The following is a 27193-nucleotide window of genomic DNA, read 5'->3' on the forward strand; positions in this document are numbered from 1 at the left end:
GCTAGGAGGACATCCATACTGAAGTCTGTACTAGGTGATGTATTTCCTGAAGATTTCAGAGATCTTGCTTTAGTTTAGTTTTTTTTTATGCCTTTCTAGTATCAAATCATCTTGACATTCTTGCTCATACTTCCCTAGCTTTATACACTCCTGAATCAGTTTACTGGTATTTTATTTGGAGTTTTTGTGTCTGTATTTAGGAAATTGGCTTGCAATCTTTCTTTCTCATACTTGTCTAGTTTTCATATCAAGATTATAATAACCTCATTAAATGAGCTGGAGCGTGTTGCCTGTTTTACTATTCTCTGGAAGGATCTGTAAAAGATTGGAACAGTCTTTTCCTTGAAAATTTGTAAAACCATCTGGCCCTAAGATTGATTTGTGGGAAGATTTTTACTACTGATTATGTTGCTTTAATGGTAATATGACTATGCAGGGTTTCTATTTTTCTTAAGTCAAATTTGAAAAAAAGTTTTTTCTAAGCATTTACTAATTTTTTCCCAAACTTATTAGCATAAAGTAACTCAATTTTTTAAACCTCTGCTGAATATATACTTAATTTCCTTTCCAAATATTGTTTGTGCCTTCTCACTTTCTTTTCTTTGACCATTTTGCTGGAAGTTTGTCTCTTTTATTAGTTTTTTTAAAGGACCAACTTTTGGCTTTGTTAATCTTCTCTGCCCTTTTCTTTTTATGTTCTGCTTTCTGGGGGTTTATTGTTATTTTTCTTATTTCCTGAATTGGACATTTAACTCATTCATGTTCAGTATTTTTCTTTGACATCTAAGGCTCTAAGTTTCATTAACTTTTGCTGCATCCCACAATTTGTGTGTGTCTGTGTACACATGTATTTTAAAAAGTGGTGATATGTAAAAATTTACCTTATGATTTCTTTGATGTACGAATTACTTAGAAATATATTTTTTAAAACACAAACTTAAGTTTTAAAAAGCACAAGTTCAGGTTTTTATAAATGCATTTCCTTTAAAAAAACTTGTATTAGTGTCACCATTAATAAGACAGTTTTACATTATGTGCATTCTGGTATTATGGGCTGAAGATAGAACATTACTTATGTGATATTCCTGCTAAAAATGTATAACCTGAACCTAATCAAGAAGAAATATGAGAAAAACCTAAAACCTAAATTGAGGAGTATTCTGCAAAATAACCAGCCTATACTTGTCAAATATTCCCGATTAAAGAAGACTAAAGAAATGTGACAAGTAAACGTAACACGTGATTGTGGATTGAATCCTGGTTGAGGAAAAAAAAAATTTTCTATAAAGGACATATCTGAGACAGTGCAATTGAGTGAGGCTGTAGATTAGATGATAGCATTATCAGTGTTAATTTCCTGAGTTTGATCATCATACTGTGGTTACTTAAGAAAAAGTCCTTGTTTAGGAAATGCACACTAGAGTATTTAGGGATAATGGGACATTATATATGCAAGTTAATCTCAAAAAGTTGAGAAAAAAATTATGTATACAGAAAATGATACAGCAAATGTGATGAAATGTTAACATTTGCGGAATCCAGGTGAAGGGTATGTGGCAATTCTTTGTCCTGTTTTTACAAATTTCCTGTAAATCTTAAATTATTTCAAAATAAAAAAGTTTAAAAAATCTTTTGTTATTGAATTCTAAATAATTACTTTGTGGTCAGAGAACATGTGAGTATGATGAAGTTTGGGCAAGTTATCATCTTTCTGTGCCTCAGTTTTTGCCATCTGAAAATGAGAAGAATAGCACCTACCTCAGAGATTGTTGTGAGCAAAAATTGCCATTTTTAAAGTGCTCAGGATCTAGCCTGGCATAAAGTAAATGTATATATAAATGTTGTAGGGGGCTGAATAATGGCCCCCAAAGGTATCAGGTCCTAATCTCCGTACCTTGTGAATGTTACCTTATGTGGAAAAAGCGTCTTTGCAGATGTGATAAATTTAGGGATCTTGAGATGAGATTTTCTCAGATCATCCAGATGGGCCCTAAATGCAGTCACGAGTATCCTTCATGAGAGAGAAGCAGAGAAAGATCACACGCAGAAGAGGAGAAGGCAGTGTGACCACGGAGGCAGATACTGGAGTGATGCTGCCACAAGCCAAGCACTGCCGTCAGCCACCAGAAGCTGCAAGAGGCACAGATCGGGCTCTCCCCTAGAGGCTCCAAGGTTGCGGGGCCCTGCCAGCACCTTGACTTTGGCCTAGAAACTGATCTTTTACTTCTGGCCTCTAGAACTATGAGAGAACGGTCTTATTTTAAGCCACTGAGTTTGTGGTAATGTTAGGCAGCCATAAGAAATTAATACAAGTGTAGGATTTTTATTATTGCCTATTTTTAGACATCTTATGAGACTTTTTAATGTCTAAGTATGGCCAATTTTTAAAATGTAACTTATGTACTTAAGAAGAATGTGTGTCTCTGTTATTTTCTATCTATGTCTGTTAAATCAAGTTTGTTAATTGTGTTCAGGTCTTCCATATCTTTACTAACTTGTGTGCCTGGCCAATCAATAAGTGAGAGAGGTGTTTTGAATTCTCTCAGTGGAATGGTGGATTTGGTCAATTTCCTATTTTTATCACTTTTTCCTTTATACATTTTGAGGCTATCTTGTTAGGTGAACAAAGTTTAGAATCCTTATGCCTTCCTGGTGACTTGAACTCTCCTTTGGTTATGTAGCGCCATCCTTATTGCTAATGCTTTTTGCATTAAAATCTGTTTTCTGTGATATTGATATAGCTACCTCTGCTAGATTTTTGTTAGTATTTAGCAGTATATATTTTTCCATCCTTTGCCTTCTTTCTGCATATTTATGTTTTAGCTTTGTCTCTTATAAGCTAAATAAACCTGGATTTTAAAAAATTTGGTAATCTCTGCCTTTTATAGGCAAGTTTATTCCCTTTACATTTTTTATGATTTCTAAAACATGAAGATTTCTTTCTATCATGCTATTTTGCGCTATTTGTTTCTCTTTTGTGCTTCTTTTTTCTCCCTTCTTGATTGGCTTGATATTTTTTTAAGATTTTATTTTTCCTTTTTCGCCCCAAAGCCCCCCAGTACATAGTTGTATATATTTTAGTTGTGGGTCCTTCTTGTGGTACGTAGGATGCCACCTCAGCATAGCCTGATAAACGGTGCCACGTCTGCGCCCAGGATTTGAACCAGCGAAACCCTGGGCTGCCGAAGCCGAGCATGTGAAGCCAACCACTCAGCCACGGGACCAGCCCCCAACTTGATTTTCTTTCATTCCATTTCTCCCCCTGTACTGGTTTGGAAGTTTTACACTCTATATTTTTCAGTGCATTCTCAATACAATCTGAAGTTATCTGGAATCATCACTCCTTCTTTAGTAATACGTGGTCTTTAGAACATTATAATTCTGATCAACCCTTTCCCGATTTACATGTTTTTGTGGACCACTAATTTCTGTTTTTTTAGACTCCATAAATTAGGTGATTTCATTATTCTTTTATACAAACATGTTGGTATAAAATAAATCACTACATTTATCAATTTCTTTGCATAGCTCTTTTGCATCTCAGACCTTCCTGCTGGTGCAAGTCATAGTTTAATTGGAACCATTTTTTTTTCTTTTTTGGTGCTATATTTAATGTAATGATGTGACTTACAATTGACGGCATCTTAAAGTTAATGAAATATCTGATCATTCCATTGACTTCCGGCTTCCATTGTTGGTGTTCAGAAGTCAGTGTCAGTATTGCATTCTTTCATAGGTGACAAACTCTGACCACGTAAGATACCTTTTGACTTAGTGTTTCTCAGTATCATGACAAAGTATGTAAGTGTGGAATTTTTAAAACTTATCCTAATGGGTTTATATTATGCTTCCTGTATTTAAGAATTCATGTCTTCTGTCATTTCTGAAAAATTCTCATTGTCTCCATCTGAGTCTCTAGTTATGAGTCCTATCTTCAGTTTGCCTCAATGTCTCTTTCATATTTTTCATCTTTCTTGTCTCCCTGAGCTGCATGCTGCATAATTTCTTTAAATCTGCATTCCAGTTCTCTAATTCTTCATTTATTTTATCTGCTGTTAAAGCTATTCACTGCTATTTTAATTTGTTATTTTTTTTACTTTTAAAAGTTCTAGTTGGTTCTTATTTAAATCTGCCTGGTCATTCCTGATGGTTTCTTAATGCTTGCTCATTTTTAAATTCAGTTTTAAAAGTTTATGGAAGTATTTCATGCATTGGTATTTTATATTCCATATCTGGTGATTTCCTATCTGAAATTCTTAGGAGCCTAAATCTATTGTTTGCATTTCTGCTGACTTTCCTTCAAGGTGGCTTATTTTCTTCTGTGTTTGGTATTTTTATTTTGAAGTCCTATTTGGTTGATTTTAATCTGGAGAAGAATCCTGGGAGCTGAACTGGGAGGTTCTTCTTCAGAGAGAATTTTTTTGGATCTGTCAGCAGCCTGGGGCCTCTGCCAGCCCGCATCCCTCCCACCTCCCACCGTTCAGGTACCTGACTCAAGGCAGGAGCCTCAGGCGTAGTCCTCTGACCTCGTGGTGACTGCAAGAGTTACTCTCCTGTCCCCAAGGCTGGTTTTGGCATTTCCCCCACTGATTTCTTGTTTTCTTACTGCTCCCTGCTTCTGGCTCCGATTTCAGTTTCCTACATTTCTTTCCCCTTTTGGTTTGGTTTGTTTTCTGCCCTTGGAGATCACTTATTTCTTGTGACTCCAGCCTTGCATTAGAATGTACAGAGTGTTCACAAATTCATTTAACAGGAGTTTGGGTGGTTAGTTGGTTTACATTTCTTCTAGGTAGGGATTCAGTCTGATGTAAGCTGATAGATATATCATGGCACAATGTAGGGAAGAATTAAAATTCCTGTAGAGAACAGAGGAGACATACAGAGGACTTCTAACTGGCATTCCTAGAGACTCTGTGGCCACTCTGTATGTTTGTTATAATTTAGCCAGAATCTAGTTGTATTATTCAGCCATACTGCCAGAAGTCTCCATTGAGTTTTCCATCTTTTTTCCTCTGTGCTTCAGTTTGGATGTTTTCTATTGACTGTCTTTTTTCTTTTTTATTTAATAGACTGTGTATTTTAGAGCAGTTTTAGGTGTACAGAAAAAATGAGCAGAAAGCACAGAGAATTCCCATAGGCCATACCCTTGTTCCCTCCCCTGCCCCCCCAGTTGCCCCTGGTATTAACATCTTAGCGTGGAACATTTGTTATAACTAGTGAACCAATATTGTTACATTATTATCAACTAAAGTCCATTGTGCACATTAGAGTTGACTCTTCTTTGTGCATTTTAACAAGTGTCTGTCATGTACCCGATTACAGCACAATATAGAATTATATAGTTGGAATTATACAGTACATAGCCTCTTCAGACTGGCTTCTTTCACTAAGTAATATGCATTTAAGTTTCCTCCATGTCTTTTCAAGACTTGATACTTCATTTCTTTTTGTTGCTGGATAATATTCTATTATATGGATATACCACTGTTTATTCACCTACTGAAGGACATCTTGGTCATTTCCAGTTTGGGCAACTATGAATACAGCTGCTGTAAACATTTGTGTGCAGGTTTGTACGTGGACGGAGGTTTTCAGCTCATTTGGGTAAATACCAAGGAGCACAGTTACTGCATTGTATGGTAAGAGTGCTTAGCTTATTTTCTATTGACTGTCTTTTAAGTTCACTGATCCTACCATATGGAGGGTATGGTATGCTGTTAAATCCATCTTAAGTTCAGGTATTGTACATTTCATGTCTGGAATATTCATTTGACTCTTCCATGTAAATTCCAATTATCTATTTAAATTCTCCTTTTTTCACATACTTTGTCCTTTTTAAGTACACAATAAGACTAAGACAGGTGTCACCTTATCTTTCCAGACCAGCCCTTTGGCCTCCTGTGCTGCCCTCGCACTCACAAATGCCCCCACTGGGCCTACTGCCCATGTATTTAGGGGCTCCTCTAGATTCCAATGAATCATGCCATCCCAATGGCCATGTAAGGGTCTGTTGGATTCTCTTTCCACTAAGTAGAGACGCCACTGCCTGTGGCAAGCCCAATCCTCAGATGTCATGCTTGGAAAATGTCCCCAGAGAAGAACATGGCCAGCTCACCAGCAAGGGTCTTTTTCTTAAAACTTTAGTTACACTCATCCCCATTGCATCAACAGATCTATACTGTCTTCAAAGGAAGAAAAAAAAAAACCCTATCATTATTTATTTCCTATGTTACAATGGAGTGATGGCATGCTACCACCATGTCCCACCCAGCAGAAGCTCTTTTGAGTTTTTAATTTTGTTATACTTGGTTCTTTTTCAAAAGTACCTTGCTATTTTTGATGGTTTTGAAATATACTTGTTTTTAATTCTATGTAAACATATTAAATATCCTTATGTTGTGTATATAATAGTTGCAATAATAATTTTTATAGATGGTGCTCTTGTTTCTGCTGACTCTTGCCAATGGTGCTCTATTTCCCTGTATTTTTTGTGGTTTGTGTGTGAGAGTTTATTTATTAGAACTATATGGGAATTACTTTCAAGGCTTCAGTGAGTGTAAATTCTTCCTGGGAGGATTTATGTTTGTTGCATCAGACATGAGGGCACTACCAATTTTGATTTGCCTTAAATTAAAATTCTCAGCTTGTACAGTTGGATTTCTGTTGTTCTTGCTCTTGGGGTTTTTTGGGGGGGGGATCCCCATGAATTCTCAGGGGAGGCATTTCCCCTCCACCCCAAGTTAAGGCCAAGACAGAAAAGTTTTCTTGCTCTTTACCCCTGTAGGATTTTTTTCTTTTTTGCTGATGAAGATAAGCTCTGAGCTAACATCTGTACCAATCTTCCTCTATTTTTTTTGTATGTGGGACACCTCCACAGCATGACCTGTGAGTGAAGCAGGTCCGTGCCCAGGATACAAACCCACGAACCTGGACCACCAAACCCGAGTGCGTGTAACTTTAACCACTTGGCCATGGGGCCAGGCCCTCTGTGGGATTTCTTCTCTGTCCCACCCACTTCTCCCCCAGTTCATCCTTTCTCTGCGTAAGTAGCCCTCTCTTCCTGGGTCCCAGCTTTATGTATAAAGTCTTTGCTATAACTTCTCTGCACAAGCTTTGTCTCCATCCTGTCCCAAGCCATCTACCCCTCCCCCAGGAACATCCAAGCCATTAGGCCACCAGGAGCAGGATACATCCCAGCTTACTCATCTCTCCGGACTCGTGTTCCCACATTATTCCTGGTCTTGGAAATCTCCTCTGCACAGGCGAATTCATTTATTTCAAAGGGCACTTTATCTTTCATTTGTAGGTTTTGTAGCCGACAACCTTCAGGACCTCCAACCTAATTTCTAGAAATGGAAGCTCTATGTGCTTTCAACAGATGGAGTCAGATTCTCCCACCTAAGGCGTGAGTGACTACTAGCGAACCACTAAGCCTCTGGCAGTAACACGTGGGCAGGGAATCTCTCTATGCGACACCTTCACTGAGACCTACCAGCGTGATGTGCCATTATTTTCCTTGGATTGAATTTCCTCAGGATTTCAGCAGCAGCTGCTCCACATGCAGCACACGGAATGTTTGGCAAGAGGCGGGTGTGAAAACCAGCAACTGAAAACAGGCTGCAGTGTGCACAGCTCGCTCCGAATCATTTCTAAGAGCTGCCAGCACTTAAAAGTGTCTAGGAGCTTTGCCATTGGAGGGATGAGATGCTGAAAGGAAGGTGATCACCTGCAGAAAGCAGGCAGCCGGAAAAGGTAGCGAGAACTCTTGCAGGTTCTTGCAAAATGACACAAGGCACTGTTGGGGATGCAACTTGCTGCCCAGACCTCCTAACCAGAATCTCGATGGGTGGCCTGGAATCTTCACTTTCTACAAGCATCCCTTAGTGACTCCGAGGCAGATGGTCTTCCAACCGTCTGCTGAGAAATGCTGGTTTCAGAGTAGAGGCAAAGCAGGCGAATTAGCAAAACCTCTTGGGACTGTAGGAGAGCTGTTTCAGGTGAAGAGAAACCGGAGAGCAGCACCAGAGTAAAGGGCTAGGGACACGCAGGGTTCAAAACGGGGGCAAACCAGTTACTTACAGCTTATGGCCAGCACTGGGGGCAGCCACTTGCCAGCTATTGCTCCCAGCCCCTGATACCACAATCACACTGTAACAGTTAGGAATCAAACCAGAGACAGAAACTATATAGTAATTTGAACAGGAAAAAAAAATAAAGAATTACTAACCATAATGGCATATTACCTACAAGGGGAAAAGGGAAACTCTAAGAATACAGAATAGCAGATATAGGGAGCAGCCACAACATACCTCTAGGTCGAGGCAGAACACGAAAGGAAGAACAAATCTGGAAGCATTCCCACCTGTTAGGAAGTACAGACCCATGCTGCTCGCAAGTCACCTGCTCCAGGTGAGGTTTCACAGGGTTTTCAAGCAACGGGAGAGCAAGCTACTTCCACTGCCAAGGGACGCTCAGGGTGGCCTGGGTGTTCAAGAGCATCAGTTTCACCCTGGTCCAAGCAGATGTCCCTATTTCAAGTTTGGGGATCCCATTCCCTCCCAGTTGATGCCTTACCTTCACAAGAGAAATTCAACAAGGCTGTAAATCCAACTAACCCTGCAGTGCAGCCCACAGAGAGGTGCCAAACACGGCCGGCCACCACGCACTGGAGAACCAGCCGAGAGGAGCACAATGGAATGAGAGAGAGCCCCTTCCACCTCTAATGTCATTCCAGCACCTTCTACAAAGGAAGCTTAACATTGGGCCAAAGAACAAGGGAGAAATGTTCCAGTATTGCAATCAAGGCAGAGAAGGATGGGTTTGGAGCTGAGAATCAATGGGTTGATAACTGGCAACACACTTCATCTTCATTCTCTCTCCCATGGTCTCTACCACCACCCCTGGATAAAAACACAAATACTGCAGACAGAAAGGAGGAAACCCAGGATGCCAAGACCCATAAATAACATCTTTCTAATGCTACGTACTCACATGTATCTAGGGTGACCACCCATCTCAGTTGCCCAGGACTGTCCTGGCTTTAGCACTTGAAGTCCTGGGTCCTGGCAAACCCCTCAGTCCCAGACAGACCAAATGACTGTCACTCTTCACGTGTCCTAAAGGTTTTCAAATTTTGTGTGCATCAGAATCACCTTGAGCACTTGGTAAAAATGCAGGCGACTGTTAAAAATGCAGTTTGCACGTAAGCTGGCCATGGATTGATTTTTGAGAAACATTCTACTTGGAGGCTGAAGAGGTGTTCATCACTACTTTTAGGGATTCCTAAATTCAGGCTTCTTTGTTCCTGTTCCAAAACCATAATCAGTGAAAAGAAGGAAATGGCTTCCTTGGAAAGATACAGCCAACGTTCCTGAGCCAGAACCAGACACTGACAAATTACTGGTTGATGGGGAGGAGAAAAAGAGATAAAAATTATAGTCTGGCCATACCACTTTTCTTTCCTTTAGTTCAGGATAAGTCATTTTTCCTTTAATGTCACAAAGAAAAACGGATGCTGTGAAAATTAGATTTCATAGTAGCAACAATATAGGCACCTTGACGGGGTACACGGAGCTGCCTGCAGGTGAGCAACATATAAAGCAAGGCTTATTTTAAAGACTTCCACAGTGGCCACGCTTTGGTACATCTGAGAGAATAACGTGTACAAAATAGTTAATTCTGTGCTACTTTGCTATTTTCACACTGTAAGATACACGGTTTAACGCGGCCACTTTAAAGACGTTTCTCAAGAACTCAGGTGGGGTGAAGAGAAGACACTCAGCATATATTGAGTTTCTATTGTCTTCCAGGCATCGTACTAAACTCTTTAAATACATAATCTCACTTAATTCTCCCAACAGGAGCTATGCCCATCTTATAAAAAAGCAGAGTACTTGCCCTATTTATACTTCTAGCAAATGTGGCGTCGGGACCGAAACTTAGGTCTGTCCCTCGAGCAAAATCGGCTGAGACCCGGAGAGCCACGAAGAATAAGGCGAGGAGCCGCGCTCCGCTGTCGCTGCGATGGATGGAGGCGTGCACAGGCCGCGAGGGGAACGCAAGGAGGGCGTCTGCGACCCTCCACGGCTCCCAGGATAAAAGTCCAAGCCTTTTGCTCAGCACATCACGACCCAGTTCCCCAGCCCGCTCGCCCTTCCGTCGGCCCCGCTGGAACCCAGTCACTTTCAGCAAGGACCAAAGATGCTGGCGCTTGGACGTCTCCAGCTGGGAGGGCGGGAGGGGAGGGGAGTGACGTCCAGAGGGACCTGGGGCTAGGAAACATCTTCGTCCCCACCCTCGCCACATCCCGGCCCCTCCCGGGGCTCCACCGCACCCTCAATCCCTGAGCTCCCCGCCATCCCGGGCCCTCTCATCGGCACCTTCAGCGGCTGGACCCTCCACGCGTAGGGAACGCAGAGCTGGCCGGACTCCCGGCGGGGCCGCCGGAAGCAGCGGCGGGGCGCGTGACGTCAGAGGAAGTGCCGGGCGCCGCGGCCTGTGATTGGGAGTTGCTGGAGTCGGTGCCCCACTGTTAAGGTTCCCCGGACCGCGGGCGGCGGAGCAGCTCCTGGGCTGTGGGGTCCGCCCAGGGCCGAGTAGGTTTGAACCTGGGCGCCCGGCTTATCGCGGGGCCGGGACAGTGGGGACCGCCCCTGAGATCCCTTCTCTGGAGGCCTGCGGCACGTCATCCCGGGCCTCCTAGAGGAGGGTCTAAAACAGGGAAAGCGGCCACCCCGTGAGGAGGGGACCAGGCTCTTTGCCTGCGAGGATCGCCTGGCTGCCTTTCAGCCGCGAGAGAGGTGTCGGCTCCCCTGAGTGCAGAGGAAGAAACTGAGGCCGAGAAAGGTGCAGTCGTTTGCCACAGGGCGCGCAGCTGGGAGGTGACCGCTCCGTTCTGAGCGAGTCGTGTCTCTTTGCGCTGCGCAGAGTTCTCAGGCTTGTTCTGGGCAGAGAAGCCCGGGACTCCACAGATTGACTAGGTGTGGGCTGGGGCTCTGGAACCGGTTTCCAGCAGCTGTCCTCTGACATGGAATAACGCAACCCACCTCTGTGAACAGAGCAAGCACGAAGTGCAGTAGCCAGTTGTCATGTTAAGCTTTTAAGGCCTCTAGTGGGAGAAGATGCGAACCAGGGCTTCGTCTACACATCCTGTGGGACTGGAGAGTCGGGATTTGAGTCTGCCATTAACTCTTTTTGGGCCGATGCAGGCTCCGTCATCTCCCCGCCTTTTAAATGAGAAGAATTACATGTTTATCACCTGGGGGAATTGGTTAAACATGCAGATTCCCGGTTCTGGTTCAGCTCCACTGAATCAGGAGGGCTGGGCATGGGGCCTCGGAATTGGGAGCCTGAAGAAGCTGTAAAATGAGCTTGTGACCTTTGAGAACTTGAGATGTGAAACTTTCTTAGATAGACCCTTGAAGAAATGGATTGTAGGTTCAGAACACGTGGCCTGAACCTCCCTGTTTTTGTTTTTGTTTTGTTTTTGTAGCTGTGCGTGCTCTTATATTTACTGTGAGCTAAAATTTTATTGGCAAAAAATGTCAAATTTGTGTTACTGGCCATTATGAGGTGGATTTTTCAATTAGCTGAAGACTGGAACTTAAAAATTTGAATGTGAATCTACCTACTGTTGATTTCCTGAGTGACTCTGGGTGGGCCACTTAACTTAGTGCTCCTCATACCTACCTGCTTGTCACCATCTCCTACAGTGCTTGTTACAGAGACAGACAGCTGTGTCCATCCTCAGTCAGGTCTTCGGAGACCAGCCGTGGGTGATTCTTAGAAGCTTCCAGAGAAGTTTGATGGCAGCCAGTGATAATGGAATACGGAAATGTGCTTGAAAACTGAGTTTAGCCTATTTCTCAGTCCATGTAGGTGAGGAGTGTTACAGTTTCCTTGTGTTTTGCTCTTGGAGACTAATAAGAGGAATGTGATTTAGGATAGGTGTTAGAATTTCTTAACACGTACTTTCTTGTGAAAGAAGCAAAAACACAATAAGTTGCAAAAGATAAACATTCAAACTGGCAGCCCCACGTGACTCAGTAGGCTCCTTGATGGAGATGTTGCCTTTATGTAGAAGCTCTGATTGCTGTTGAGCCATCTTTTCTGCCTGAAAGGATTATATTTACCCCCTGAGTAGTCCAAACTCTCAGAACCTTCACTAAAAGCACTTTTTTTTTTTTTTTTTAACAGATACCATTGTGTGGTTTGAATCGGGAACGAAGCCTTCTCAGAGCTAAGAGCAGAAGCCTTTTTGGTCAACATGGAGGACAAAAGGCGGCGAGCCCGCGTGCAGGGAGCTTGGGCCGGCCCTGCTAGGAGCCAGGCCACGGCTCAGCCAGGCAAGAACCTGCAGGCATCGTGTGTGTGTGTCTGTGTGTGTGGACAATTATCATCGTCTTTTATTTACATCCTTTTAGTTTGTAATGGACTGGAATTTCAGTTGATGTTGGGGAATTACTTAAAACCTGCCTGGTATTTTGTCTCATTTTGTGGATGGTGAGCTAAGGGTTGATCATTCCTGTTGCTCATGTTTCGTCACTACTCAGACCTTTCGGTGTGTGTGTTGAGGTCTGTGGTGAACTTCGCTAGTTAATTTCTGGGTGTCGTAGAGGTCCTCTCCGAGTGGATTTTACCGGCCCTTGCTCACCAGAAGGGAGGAGAGCAGGTGTTCCCCTGGTCTGAGTCTGCTGTCTCTCTTGCTCCAGCTCCCGCTGCTCAGAGCCGTCTCCACCAGAGGCCTGGCCAGACCTGGATGAACAAGGAGCACCATCCATCGGACAGACGGTTTGTGTTCAGAGAACCCCAGGAGGTGAGTTCTTGTTTCTCCTACAGCAGTAACAGATTTGCTTATGAAAGCTGTATTCACATCCTTGAAACTCAAGTTAACAGTGACTGAATAAATTCACTAACAGAAGGAGAGTGAAAGGCCTATGATAATAATGAAACATGGAGTATCAGTTTCTTAGTTTGTCTGGGGATTCTTTCTAGTCTGCCCTCAATTATGGGCATATAGAATTCCCATTTTGGGGACACAGAGGCTATACCATGACCAGAGGTTAGAGGTTATACCACGATCGAGCTCACACCAGTTCTCTAAGTTCTAAGAGCCCTAAGACCATGCTGCCTTCAGTGCTAGTGCAACAGACGGCTCTGCATTGGATTGGAATTCCAGCTACTACAAGGCCTGATTTTGTAACTTTCTTTTCTTTGGGGAAAAAATGTAAGAAACAATGAAGAGTCACTGTTTTTTGGTTTTTTTTGTGAGGAATATTGGCCCTGAGCTAACATCTGTGCCAATCTTCCTCTTTTTGCTTGAGGGAGATTGTCACTGAGCTGACTTGTGTGCCAGTCTTCCTCTGTTTTATGTGGGATGCCACCACAGCATGGCTTGATGAGTCGTGCTAGGTCTGTTCCCAGGACCCAAACCTGCGAACCTCAGGCTGCGGAAGCGGAGCACGCTAACTTAACCAGTATGCCACTGGGCTGGCCCTGAGTCACTGCTTTTAATAACATGGGAAAAAGAGCTAAAAATTGGGTATCTTGCTGTAGTTAGGATTGCATAAATAATGAAACTCCTATGTCATTGTATATCCTGTTTTTAAAAAATCTCCTGGAAAGGTTTTTCCAGAGTTGCTGGCTGTTAGGAAAATGGATGGATTCTAACCGTTTCATTTTTTAAAGCCCACTAGCAACTGTGAAGTACTTCTAAAAAGAGCAGAAACAAGGGTCTCTGGTTGGATAGTAAGAGCTTGGAATGAAAAAGGGGTAGTTTTAAACCTGATTTATTTTTACCAGAAAGGAGGGGATATGGTAATCCTGCAAGTAGGCCTCCGCGAGGACTAGGAATCGTTCTGGAAGTAAGATCTGCCTGTTTGCTCGCAGGTGGTACGCAGAGCCCCAGAGCCACGAGTGATCGAGTAAGTAATTGGCTGCCTTCCTGTAGCTGTTGCCCGCAGTGGAATGGAGAGCCTGAGTCTTTCTCTCACCCTGGTTTTTCCATCTGCTAGAGATAATGGCCCAATTAGTGTCTTAATTTTAGGCTGGGATATTCCTATCTCAGATGTCTTTAAACTTGGTCTTTTGAGAAGCCTTTCTGAATTTGCTGATGGCGTGGAAAATGCAACAAGATATCTGTACATTAAACTCCTACTCTGGTGTCGATTTCCTGACCCTATTTCACGAATATATCTGCAGTAAGCTAAAATATCTTCCAGGTAAAGACAGGAGGATTTTTCCTGAGTCATTGAAACATGGCTCTTTGAGAAGCCTTTAGGTACCATTTTATTAGCGATGCTTATGAAAGATACTAGAATCTAGATGACCTTAAATGTCTTTTTATTAAACCACATAGTTCTTCCAGAGTAATTTAAGTGATAGTAAACATTCCCGCTTATATTGATCTGTGTCTAAAATGTTCTTTACCAAAATTGGTGAAAGATTCTTTGACTCTTTTCCTGCTTCTCAATTTCCAACTGATATAGATTGTCAGTGGAAAGTGTCCTTTTATTTGAGCATTAGCATTATGTGTATGTTATTGCTCATGGACAGTCTGTTAAGCTGCTTGGCTGTTTGCATATTTTGTATATCTTAGAAAAATTTGAAACTGACACAAATGTCATCATACTTTCAAACAGGATTTATCGTCATGGCCTTGCCACTAGTTAGCTATGTAACTAGTCCTTGGGTGAGTTTTTGCCATCTCTCTGGACTTTAGCCTGTTTGTGTGTAATATTAAGGTTTTGGACTAGATAATCACTTATGGCCCAGTCTACCAGCTCTTAAGAGTATTTGCTTGTTTTACAAATACCAGTGTGATATCGCCTCTGTTGGTGATTAAGAGAATAAACAAAACCATGAAACCTGTTAGAAGGAACAGATGGGACATTTAGGCTGAAAAAATGGGCAGTTGTGAATTTGTAGGTCAGAGCAAAATGACAGAATTCATTCCAACTTGACCCTATGGTGTGTTAATTCTGGTTATCTAAAGTGAGCTATGCTGGATTTTTTTTTTTTTGGTGAGGAAGATTGGCCTTGAGCTAACATATGTTGCCAATGTTCCTCATTTTGCTTGAGGAAGATTAACCTTGAGCTAACAGCTGTGCCAGTCTTCCTCTGTTTTTTCTGTGGGTCGCCACCACAGCATGGCTTGATGAACGGTGTAGGTCCGCGCCTGGGATCCGAACCCACAAACTTGGGCCACTGAAGCAGAGCACACTGAACTTAACCACTACGCCACAGGGCCAGCCCCTACGTTTTTTTTTTTAATAGCCAGAAATGTTGCCCACATTTAAAGTGAGCTAGTTTATAAATGTGCCCCAAAATAGATCACATTGAAACATTGTATTCACACTATGGGAAACTTTATAGGCAACTTATTTAGAAATGCGATAAATATAGATGACGGTAACTCTGCCTGCGTTTTGGCTCAGAGGGGCTCACACGTCTACCTAAGAGCCCAGCTCAGAGATCATGAACTGCTCCCTCACATGGCAGAGCATGATGTGAAAACTGTCCCTTTGAACGATTCTCTGTAACTTCTCTCTGGCTGAGAAGGATGTGACACACTTGTCTTGATGGAGGCCCCTGTCCAGCCCAGGTCGCTTTTCTCACCATGGGCCTCACCACCCTGCTCATTTCCAGCAGTTTTGTTGTTCTGCACATTTGATTAAGTTCAGTAAGCTTTTGTTGTCCGTCTCCTAGGTGCTAGGCCCTGGGAAACAGAATGATAACCCATTCCTTGCCCCTCAGTAGCCCCCAGTCCAGTAGATGAAATAGCCGTGTAATCAGACAGATTCTAATCCTGTATGTTGTGAAAAGGTAGGCGTGCGTGAGGTCCAGTGGTAGCACAGAGATGAGCTGAGTAACCTTACTCGGGTGGATTAAAGGGCAGGAAAGGTTTACGGAAATGATGCTGAGCTGAGATTGTGAAGGGTGAGTTTTCCACTGGCCCAAAGCTGGGTTGCATTGGGGGTGCTGGATGGTGGGAGGCATGCCAGCAGGTAGAAGAGCGTGGGATTAGAAAGAGGGTGGTGTATTCAGGAGATTCCGGGCAGCAGTCGTTGCTGGAGGAGGATGGGTCAGTGGGGGCTGTCAGGAGGTGGAGCTAGATCACGGGACCTTGAATGCAGTGCTGAAAAGTTGACGGGGAGCCTTCGAAGGATTTTAATCAGAGCAGTAACCTCGTTAGATGTGGATCCCTGGAAGCAGCAGAAGCTCAGAGCCCTGAGATGTACTTGCTGCCTGCTAAATGCATCCCTATTGCAGGGTCTCCAAAGGGGTGCTCTGCTGGGTGTGATAGGCTTCTGGACCACATCAGCCTAAATTATGGGTGAAATATAAAGACAGGCTCAGAATTTTCTTTATCCCGGTCTCTGTCTCCATGGCCTGATGCTGCCAGGAGTCTATTCCCAGTCCATTAATGATGTCCCACCATCTCGTCCTTTATCTCAGTGCTAGAAGAAGGCGCGGCCGTGTGTCCCTCACAGTGTGCCCTTGTCGTTAAATGATTTTGGTGAACCAGGATTTGGGGGACTCCAAAGGACAGTCCTTCCACTGGGTGGGTTGTGTTGTTTTGCCTGATACTAACAAGTCTGTTTTCTTTGTTCCTTTAGCAAAGAGGGTGTGTATGAAATCAGCCTGTCACCCACAGGCGTATCCAGGTAAGTGAACCCCCACTAGACAGTGACTAGGATTATTACCCAGTTATCATCTCTTAAAATATTCTACTCCCATGCTTGAAATAGGTCAGTCTGCCCCCTAAATTCTTGGGGAGTAAGAATTTGGTAAGATTTCTTTTTATATAGCATTTCTGGCTTTAAAACATCCTTACAGTGTCTGTCAGGTGTAGTAACTGTTACTTCCCAGTTTTCCAGATGAGGAAGTGAGGCCCAGGGAGATGGAGTCGCTTCTCCTAGTGCCACATAGTAACTTAAAATTAGAGTTGGGTCTAGCCTGACTTCTCTGCAGTGGGTGCCGCATTACGTTATTATTAAATTACATTGTATGTATTACTACCTATATTATTACGTTAATCATGCATTGTTATGTAAACATATATTGTCACGTTAATCCTTAGTCTAATTAACAGATTAATACCTTAATCTGCGTTAAGGTAGGTTCCTGTAAAGTCAAAGTACGGTCGATTTAGGGTCTATTAGGCCTTAGTCATTGTTTTAAAAACATTTTGAAGCATTCATCTTAAAGCATGAGTGTACTAATTGTCACTACAAAATAATGAGACACTTAAATAGATCAGGACTTATGTATTTAAATGAATTACTTAGGAAGAGCTTCTCTTGGACTGAGAAGTCTATAATTAGTCCAGGGGTACTGCCGTTCTAACCCTTTCTGAAATGTCCCTTTTAAAGCAGGTTTAACAGTCACACAGGAAAACCAGTTGCATTATTTTGGTCACAGCTCATTGTTAACCAGGTGTGGCTTCAGGTGAGCTTTGGCTCTTTCAAAGAATCATTTCACAGTATACGTAAGTCAGATTATTATGCTCTGTACCTTGAGCTTACACAGTGCTGTATGTCAATTATATCTCAGTAAAACTGGAAAAATAATTCAGATCCAAACATTTTAAATTAGACAACTGGTTAAAAGTAATTAGTAAATTACTTGTGCTGTAAAAAAAAAAAAATCAAATGCATCTTCAAAGAGTGAAGTTTCGGTACCACAAAGGCTGTTCAGGAGAATGTCCCATGAGCTTTCAGAACATTTCTTAAGAAGGATATCTGAAATGGTTTTGAGCTGACTTGGCATTGTTGAAATAAGTGTATATTCAATGAGAGAAAGATCCTTCATTTGCATGTGTATATTTTGATACAGTCATAAATGATCACTTTCCCTACAATTGGCATAGTTTCAGAAGACTACAGGGCCAGGCATTTTATTAGTTATTCTGCTTTTCATAGTGACCTTATGAGGTGGATGTCTTTGTGTTACAGATGAGAAAAACTAAGGTTCAGAGACGTGAAGTAACTTGCCCAAGGTTTCACAGCTAAGCAGTGCTGGAGCAATATTTGAACCATGTCTATAAAAGCCCTTATGCATCCCTATGTGGGTCATCACTTCTTTTATTTGTCTTAACATGAAAGGAGTTTATTTGACATCTGGAGCATCATGACCTGGGTGGTCTTAGGCTCTGCCTGCCGTGGGAGGGGTGGTAAGATGATTTCATCTACCCGCGAAAGGAAGCATCATCCAGATTAATTTCCTCTGCTAGTGGGTAGAGTCTAAGCCATCGTCTCTGTCCTTTAGTTAATAAGGGCTCTTTCTGCATCAAGGGTGCGTTTGTATCCTGGCTTTGTTGACTTGAAAGAAGCCGACTGCGTGTTGGAGCAGCTTTGCCGGGAGGTTCCCTGGAAGCAGAGGACCGGCATCAGAGAGAGTAAGTAGATCTCGGGGACAATATGTTGCGCTGGCTTCCCTTTCCCGAATGTTTTCTGATACCGTTGCCCTTCTCACCACAGCCAGTCTCAAATAGAGATTCAAAACTGGAGACCCTGAGGATGAGAAAGAATCAGCCAGTCTGAGGGCACGAGGGAGAGTGTTCTAGACAGAAGAAGTAGATGTTCTCAGAGAGGACATGGCAGGAGTATGGGGCGGGATTCCAGCAACCAAAGGACGTTTGCTTTGGCTGAACTGTAGTTGACATGCTTATCTCCCTGTGTGATTATTCACTACCTTTATTACTTCAAATGGTGCCAACTTTCCTCTTCATAGGAACTTCCAGAGCGTTCTTTTTTCTGATTCTATTTGTCGTACGTTCTTTTTGCAATCCTTCTTATACCGGCTTTTTATTTTCAGTTTCACTAGAAGAATCCAGTGTCTTTTAGCTTCAACATGTGTGCTCTCCTGGGCCGCCTTGGCAGCTGCTCCTCTGTGGGCATCCACGAGGGCGGTACCTGCTATGCCAGAGGTGGTCACTGGGGGGCAACCGTGCTCCAGCATCAAATTTCCTGTCTGGCACATTAAGTGAATTAAATGTTCTGTAACAAAAGGGGCAGAGTAGACCGGCTTCGTGTTTGTGACTCAGACATCAGAATAGGAGTCAGCTTTCTCCTGACTCCCAGCACTTTCTACCGCGGAGCTCTTGGGGACAGACTTGGCTCTGATTTCTGGCTCTGTCATGCAGCGGAATTGTTCATTTTAAGCACATTACAGTTAAGTAATTTTCCGATCCTTGGTTTTCTGATCTGTAAGATGAGTTAATAATAATACCTGCCTTGCAAGGTGGTTCTGCTAGTTAAATGAGATAACGCACGGTAAGTACTTAGCAGAGTGCCTGGTGCGTAGTGAGCTTTCGATGACTGAGCTGCTTTTCTTATTCCTCTTATTGTCGTGGTGGATATCAGTTGTGGGAATGATAGATCTGTGCATAACTCCCTCTCTAAATAAACTGGATGTCAGAAACTTCTGACTCAAGTCAGCTACATGCTGTGGTCGGTCAGAGCACTTTTTCCTTGATTGGGACTCAAAGGGGTGAACGCAATGGTGGCACAGGGGCAACAGTTTGTCTTGCTTCTTGTCTGAACCTTGGTGCCACAGATTCCTCCCTCCAAGGGTCGGACTCCGTATCCTGCTTTTTAGACCCTCCCTGATCTGATCTCTGCTGTTCCGCAGTGTCTCTCCCTCACTCTTGTGTGTGCCCTCACTGACAGAAGTAAGGCACACGCCTTCTCCCCTCAGAGCCTCTGCCCATACTGTTTCTGCCAACGCTCCTTGTCTGTGTGCTTCCTGTTAGCTCTTACCTATTCTGCTCCTGACACGCCGTGTCCTCTGTGAAGGTGGAACCTCAGTCCGAGCCCGTCCTTACTCTGCCTTTGCATTTCTCATGGCTTCTTGCACATTGCAGGGCATGGTTGTTGGCGCTCAGGAGGGATGCCATAAATAGCGTCAAACCATTTCAAAGGCCCTGTATTTTCTTTCTTAGATGTAACTTACCAGCAACCGAGACTTACAGCATGGTATGGAGAACTTCCTTACACTTATTCAAGGATCACTATGGAACCAAATCCTCACGTATGTTGGAATTTTGTCGTTGGTATGCTTTTATAGACTATAGACATAAATGCAGAGTACTGTAAAATAATAATAAATTACCTTGCGGAGCTGCATGATGCTTCCCAGTTGAAAAAGTCCTCTGGCTTCAAACACTGAGTCTTTGTACTTATCACCCTGATGTGCTTTTGATCCGTAGATGAACTCTGAGGATGAGCAAAACCTGGAACTAGGGAAACTGGAACCAGACTCTTGGATTTCAAGAAATGAACCATTTCGTTTCCTAATCTACCCCTTCCCCAAGCATCTCTAGCTGTAGCCCTTCTGTGTACACCCCGGGACACATTTGTTCTGGGGTCACGTCCTTATGACTGGCCAGTGAGGTCTTTTTCCATTTCTTAGGCTCTTTGGCCATTTGTGAAGAAATCTGCTGTTTGTCTTGTTGACTTTGTATTCGCTCCATGGCTGCACTGCTCAGGGTTCCTGCTTAGCACTGCTGTGGCTTGTTTCTGCTGCTGCTTTTGTTTTGAAAATTTCCATGACAGTAGATAAAGAGATTCTGGTGTGTAAATTAAGCTTGTCCAGAGGATAGAGTTAAAGTCCAAGAAATAGCTCCCTGTTTAGTCTCTGGAATCTTGCCTTTGGCAAATAAAGTTATGCTTTATTGAAAGAGACTTTGAAGAGAAGAGAGTTTTGCTTATGGCATCGGGATAAACAGAAATGTGACATATTTTAGAGCTTCTAGAAATCTGTTTTTATAAATTACCACTTTACTAAAATGGTCAGGGATAAAATATTGACTGGAGGGCACATGGCTTTTTCACATAAGGAGATGGCTCTATGCTTTGGTTTCTAGGGCTGCATTTAGAATATGGCCCAGGGAAGTGCTGAGACCCTTGATATCTGAGGTTGATTTAGAAACATGAAGAGAGTTGAATTAGGCCAATCCACCATAGACTGCTGGCCGTGTGTCTGTCAGAATTAATTTCCCATCTTGTCAACAGTCATAACAGAGAAGTTGAGGGATTACACAGGCTGTGGAGAACAAGTTCCTTCTCGTTCATTCTAGTTAATCTTTAGACCAGGATTTCTCAGCCAGGATATTATTGACGTTTTGGGCCGGATAAGTCTTTGTTGTCGGGGCTGCCCTGGGCATTGTAGGATGTTTGACTTCTACCCACGAGATGCCAGAAGCACCTCTCACCCAGTCGAGACAACCAAAAATGCCTCCGGACTTTGCCCAACACTTGCTGGGGGTGCAAAACTGCCCCTGGCTGAGAACCACTGCTCTGTGATAAACGTAAGCGTGGAAGACCTGCTGCTGAGTAGAGGGGCTTGCGCTTTGGCGGCATTCTGACGACCCTTCCAAAGAACTTTTGTAATGACAATCCTTTTATTCTAATGTAAGTAATGTGTGTTTATTTTGAAAGTTTAGAAACTGCAGATAAGCATGAAGAATATTAAGATTTTGGGTAATTCTACCTGATGCTTTGGTTCCAGTCTTTTATGTTAGGCAAATATATGTAGAGAATTTTTCTATAAAAATAAAATCAATTGTGTATACTACATTTCATTTAACTATATTATTAGCGTGTGTTAGTATCATTAAATACTTTTTTACAACATCGTATTTAACAGCTGCGTAGTATTCCATAATCCACATTGAATTTGAATAATTTATTCAAGAAGGCCTCTTTTGTTGGGTATTAAGGCTGTCAAATTAGAATTCTGTAATTTGAATTTGGCTGGCTCATCACTTTGTATTTATTGCTAATAGATTTACTTTATTGGTATACATCATGAACAAAATCAAAAGAGATGCCCCTTTCTTAGGTTTTTTTAAGGGGAATTCACTAATGTGTGTATATGTGTGTTGGAGGTACTCGTTTAATTTTAAAACCGTTATACGTCGAGCTTCATATCCCATAGCACAGGGGCAGAGTCAGTCGTAGGTTGTTAAAGTTCTGTGAGCCTTTGTTCAATCTCAGTCTTACGGGAACTCTGCGTATGAAAATCAAAGAGCGCCTTGACGGCCGGGAGCCCTCCGGCTCCCTCTCGTTTCCCTCCTGTGGTCCCAGAGGCGCCTCTGTGGCCCCTGGCTCTCTACAAAGCGCTATTGGAAGTGACTGAATAGCTCCTTTGACTTCTGTGAGGCACGCCGCCTCATGCTCTTCTCCTCAGATGTCTTTTAAGGATAGAATGTCTTCAGTGAACAGTGAGATGACGCTGAATTTTAATTTAGACGTTCAGTTCTGAGGGATCTGTATATAGAGTATTGGTTGGAGAGTCTAAATTAATCCTCTAGTTCATTATCCTCTTTTTCTCTCCTTACTTCACCACCAAAAATAACCAAGAAAAAGCATATTCCCACTTAGAAACATCCTGCAGACTCGGTGTTATCATGGTGCTCAGTCCCCAAGTGCATTGGGAAGCGCTAATTAGTTTCACAGTCACATTGCAAACATGCTCCCATCCTCCTCTACATTCTTGTTTGAAGTTTATAATTCTAGCATCTCATCTTTATCTCCGTGAAAATAAGCTTAAAGTCATAAAATAGATAGCAAATACGGCTTGCTAACATTATTGTGGAATTTCACTTTGAAGTTTATCCTCTTGAACATAGTTTAGTTTAATAACATTTCTGTTTTATTGGTCTAAGTTTTGTTTGTTGTAGTTGCTGTTTATTTTTTAAAATCCTCTGCTTAGAATATAATGCTAATATCCGTAACAAGGAAACCCAGCTTTTATCATGGTTTCCACCTCACAGCAAAGCTGAGGGATCCCCACATATGCTTCCCTGGCAGTTTTACCTGACAATAGCCATGGGATGTATTTAATATTAATAATGTGCTTTCCTTTGCTGAACATCTGTTCCTTCACTACCAGACATAGAACGTGGCCTTTGCAGGGGCTCTCAGAAGTAGCAGTTCTTTTTTTTGTTTGTTTGAGGAAGGTTAGCCCTGAGCTAACATCTGCTGCCAATCCTCCTCTTTTTGCTGAGGAAGACTGGCCCTGAGCTAACATCCGTGCCCATCTTCCTCCACTTTATGTATGGGACGCCTGCCACAGCATGGCTTGCCAATCAGTGCCATGTCCGCAGCTGGGATCTGAACTGGCGAACCCCGGGCTGCTGAAGCAGCACATGCAAACTTAACCACTGTGCCACCAGGCCGGCCCCAGAAGTAGCAGTTCTTAAAGTGGAATCTGTGCATCCCTGGAGGGGGTCCATGAAATCCTTTTTTGGGAATCCTCAAGGTCAAAACTATTATAATAATACTAAGACTAGATGACGTTTTCACTGTGTTGAATTTGCACTAATGATACAAAAGTAGTGGTGGGTAAAACTGCTGGAGCCTTCTTAGCATGAATTAAGGCATTGTCACCAAACTGTACTGGTGATCATTGTATTCTTTTCTGCCATGCACTTCCAGTTTGAGAAAAATTGCTGGTTTCACTTAATATCCCTTGATGAAGCAGTAAACATTATTAGTTTTATTAGATCTTGATCTTTGAGTACATGTCTTTTTAACAGTTTGATGAAGCGGCAAGTATGCATAAAACCCTCCTGCTACAAACCAAGCAGGAGCTTGTCGAGGAGAAACACTTGCGTGACTGTTTAAGCTGTAAGCTGAACTGGCTGCTTTTTTCGTGGACCATTTTTACTTGGAAGAGCAACTGGCAGACAAACTGTGGTTACTCAGACTTGAGCATTTGGCAGACGTTTTCTCATAAATGAATGAAGTCAGTGGCACTTCAAGGAAAACAATGGACAGGATTTGCTACTAATGATAAAAGTTATTTTCAAGCAAAAATTAGAATTTTCGAAAAACTCATATTCACCACTTTGAGCCTGACCTCTTTCCATTACTTAGCCTTTTCTGATGAGATCAGTGGTGATATTAATGGATATGATTTTTGATACTGTATAATGAAATGCATCAGCAATTAAAAGAGTTGTATAACTCAGTGAACCAATATTTTCAAAATGGCCAGTTCTTGATGTTACAGCATCATGCAAGATTAAAGATCCATTCATACAACCAGAGGCACTCATAACTAGAATATACAACTGTGTACTGGGGGGCTTTGGGAAGAAAAAAAAGATTGGCAACAGTTGTTAGCTCAGGTGCCAATCTTTAAAAAAAAAAAATCCATTCAAAGTGCAGGCTGCACCAGTGGATTTAAATATAACAGAATATGAAAAGTTTGTTGATATGGTTTCAGATTCTACATTGCAACTAACCTTTAAGAAATCGAAGTTGAAATATAATGACCTACATCTGAAATTTGTGTAATGTTATAAACCAATGTTACCTCAATAGAAAAATATTTTAGTAAAAGAATAAGTAAGAAGTCAGTACTGTTGAGTTTTGGTGTAATATCAAAGAGTATCTACAACTTTTGAAAAGGCTATAGAAGACTCCCATTTCCAACTATGTATCTCGATGAAACCTGTTTTCTTCCTATCCTTAGATGCAAACAACACATTGTAACAGATTGAATGCAGGAGCAGATATAGCAGTCAGCTCTCTTCAATTAAGCCAGACAGTAAAGAGATTTGCAAAACAGTGCCACTCGTCTTACCAAACTTTTGTATTGGAAAATAGTTATTTTTCGTAAATAATATTTATGTTACCATGTAATGGGTTTGCCATGTTTTTAATGAATTAACCAATAGTTTAAAGTTTTTTCCATTTTAATTTTTAATATGGTAAATATCATTGCTGTTACCCACATAAGCAGAAGTTCCTTGGGTCCTCAAGAAGTTTTGAGTGTAAAGTTTGAGAACCACCGTCCTAAACGTAGCTCTGTAAAGCAGGTGAGAGCTCTTGGAGGAAAGACCTAGAATTCTAACAAGCCCCAACACAAGCTACGCTGGTGGTGGCTTCCAGTACAGCTAGAGGTCAGGGGTCGGAGCTTCCAGTAGCATACGTGGCAAAACCGCGACTTCCACGTGGAAGCAAATGCAAGCGCACTTGGTGCTCCGGGGCAGGACTGTGGACTGTTAACTCTGTGGCTCACAGCCTGTATGCCTATGAAGGCCGTGCTGTGACTCCATTCTGTAGAGAAGAATGTTTTTCCCCTTCAGCTTCTGTTTCAGGAAGTTAGCCACTCTGGAAATATTTAATATATTTTTAAAAAGTTAATTCTCCCATTTGTGATAACATGGGAATTGAATGAACACAGGGCCACCCACAGGAAGGTTCTTTCGCTCCTCAGATTTCGGTCTGTATCAGCTGGCTGGCTGGCTGGCTGGCTGGCTGGCTGGCTGCCTGCCTGACAGCTGTGGTGGCAAACCAGACTTGGGCTCCACTCACCACCTTCTCGACCACCTACCGAGGTGCCCGCCCTGAGGGTATCGATAGCTGCCATGTTGCGAGAGTCATGGATTTCACATGGCACAGATGGGATGGGTAGATAGGCCTGGGTCTCATGACATGACTCAACCAAATTTAGTACCTTAATAGAATTACAGAGGTCAGCTTGCTTCAAAACAGAAATAGTGGGAGGGAATTAAACTACTCTTCTTGGCTTGTGCTTATTGCATAAAAGTGGTTTGCTTATTCCATGCCCATGTTTATAATTTGACTGATTTTGCACTTTCTTTCTATTTTTCCCCCTGGCTGCCACCTTTCGTCATTTGTGAACCGTCTGCCCATTTCTTGGCCTGTTGATTGCAGTGGCATCCTGTGCTTCTCACACTGAAGAGCCAAATTGAAGAGAACACTGGTCACACTTTCAACTCACTGCTCTGCAATCTTTACCGAAATGAGAAGGACAGTGTGGACTGGCATAGTGATGACGAACCCTCGCTGGGGAGGTGCCCCGTCATTGCTTCACTCAGTTTTGGGGCCACACGCATGTTTGAGATGAGAAAGAAGCCCCCACCAGTGAGTATTCTCTCTTTTTTTAATATCCTTCCTGCCTCCTATTATTCTGTGAAAAAAGGAGCTCTACTTTACAAATAGGAGCTACAAAGCTCCTATTTTCAGATTTAGAGGATAGGAGTATGTGTTTTGTTGATGAAACGTTTTCAACTGATTGCTTACCCTGTGGTTCACTTTTGACTCCCAGAGTGCCCATTCGTTCATTTACTTACCCAGCAGAAATTGCCTGCCACCTGCCAGGCGCTGAGGCTCTTCTTTCGGCAGAAAGGACAGATACAGTTCCTTTCCTCGTGGGGCCAGGGGTAGACAGGTATTACTAATTACTCAAATAATTGCAATTGCGAAAAATTCTCTGAAGGACAACTTATAAAGGGAGGCTCCATCCGGGGGGGGCAGGAAGGGAAAGGAAGGAAGCTCAAAGAGGATGCTCCCGAGGAAGCCTTTATTTTAAGTAGGTGTTCTTCGCAGCACCGTTGCCGCTTTCCTGTGAGGGCCTGCCGTGCGTCCTCATCGCCTTCCTAGCCGTCTCCTGAGATAGAGCTACCTCTGCAGTTCTTTCGGAGACAGGAAGTTCACGCCAGATTAGCAGAGGCGGTGGTCTGTCCAAGTTCAGGTCCAGAAGCGGCGATGAAATGGGCTGTGTAATCCCTTCAGTTCTCCATCCCACCTCTTCCTGTATGACGTGACAGTTGAGGAGCACCAGGCTGCTAATTTTTTTAAATCAAAAAGTGTGGAACCTCAGGCCTGAGATGGGTAGAAAGATGCTGGGAACTCTAAGGAAAGAGCAAACCTCTACCAGATCTTCTCTTTTCCAGGGTTTGGGTCTTTTTCCAGCAAGGTTCCCAATCATTCAGCTGATGACATTGAACCAGCCCCAGCCAGCATGGAGGGCCTGCAAGGCTGTGTTTTGAAGAATCCGGACCACATAATCGTTAGTCAGTCACTGCTAGTGTCTGCCCTTCGTCAGATATGCTTCTCTAAGAAGCGTTGATGGACAGGGCTCTATTCGTGCCGTGTAGTGGGTTTCCAGGCCTGGTGTTCTGAAGCATATTGTGTCGTTTTGCATGTATGCCATTGAGCGCCTTTTGCTGGTACGCTTCCCATTGGTTAGGTTCTCTCTGCTTTTGCTGACACAGCAGCGTTGGTCTGTGTCAGCAGGGGATTGCGAGTTGCAGGGACTTGTTGAGGAGCCTTTGCGGTTTCCCGGGCAGTCAGCCTTCCTTGTACCAGGGAGGACCACGCAAGAAGCAGACTCCCCAGCCTTGCCATGCCCTTTACATATGGTTATGCTCTTC

The 27193-nt window shown here is 42.9% G+C and overlaps 1 protein-coding gene across 11 annotated transcripts in view; it reads left to right on the plus strand.

Moving 5' to 3' along the window:
* Positions 1-9967: 9967 nt before the first annotated feature.
* The window catches only part of ALKBH3 (alkB homolog 3, alpha-ketoglutarate dependent dioxygenase), a 39251-nt gene continuing 22025 nt past the window's right edge, over positions 9968-27193 (plus strand). For 2 of the 11 annotated variants that reach the window (XM_070564868.1, XM_070564864.1), the window contains exons 1-8: positions 10528-10880; positions 12196-12344; positions 12711-12814; positions 13888-13922; positions 16617-16664; positions 18294-18397; positions 19943-20031; positions 25692-25901. In XM_070564868.1, the coding sequence (XP_070420969.1) occupies positions 12266-12344; positions 12711-12814; positions 13888-13922; positions 16617-16664; positions 18294-18397; positions 19943-20031; positions 25692-25901 (669 nt within the window). In that variant the 5' untranslated portion in view covers positions 10528-10880; positions 12196-12265. Of the gene's footprint in view, positions 11878-12195; positions 12345-12710; positions 12815-13887; positions 13923-16616; positions 16665-18293; positions 18398-19942; positions 20032-25691; positions 25902-27193 lie in introns of all 11 variants that reach the window. The other 9 variants (XM_070564867.1, XM_008528581.2, XM_070564866.1 and 6 more) reach the window with 9 other exon arrangements.

The sequence above is a fragment of the Equus przewalskii genome, chromosome 11 (genome assembly GCF_037783145.1).
Source record: "Equus przewalskii isolate Varuska chromosome 11, EquPr2, whole genome shotgun sequence".
Taxonomy (NCBI): domain Eukaryota; kingdom Metazoa; phylum Chordata; class Mammalia; order Perissodactyla; family Equidae; genus Equus; species Equus przewalskii.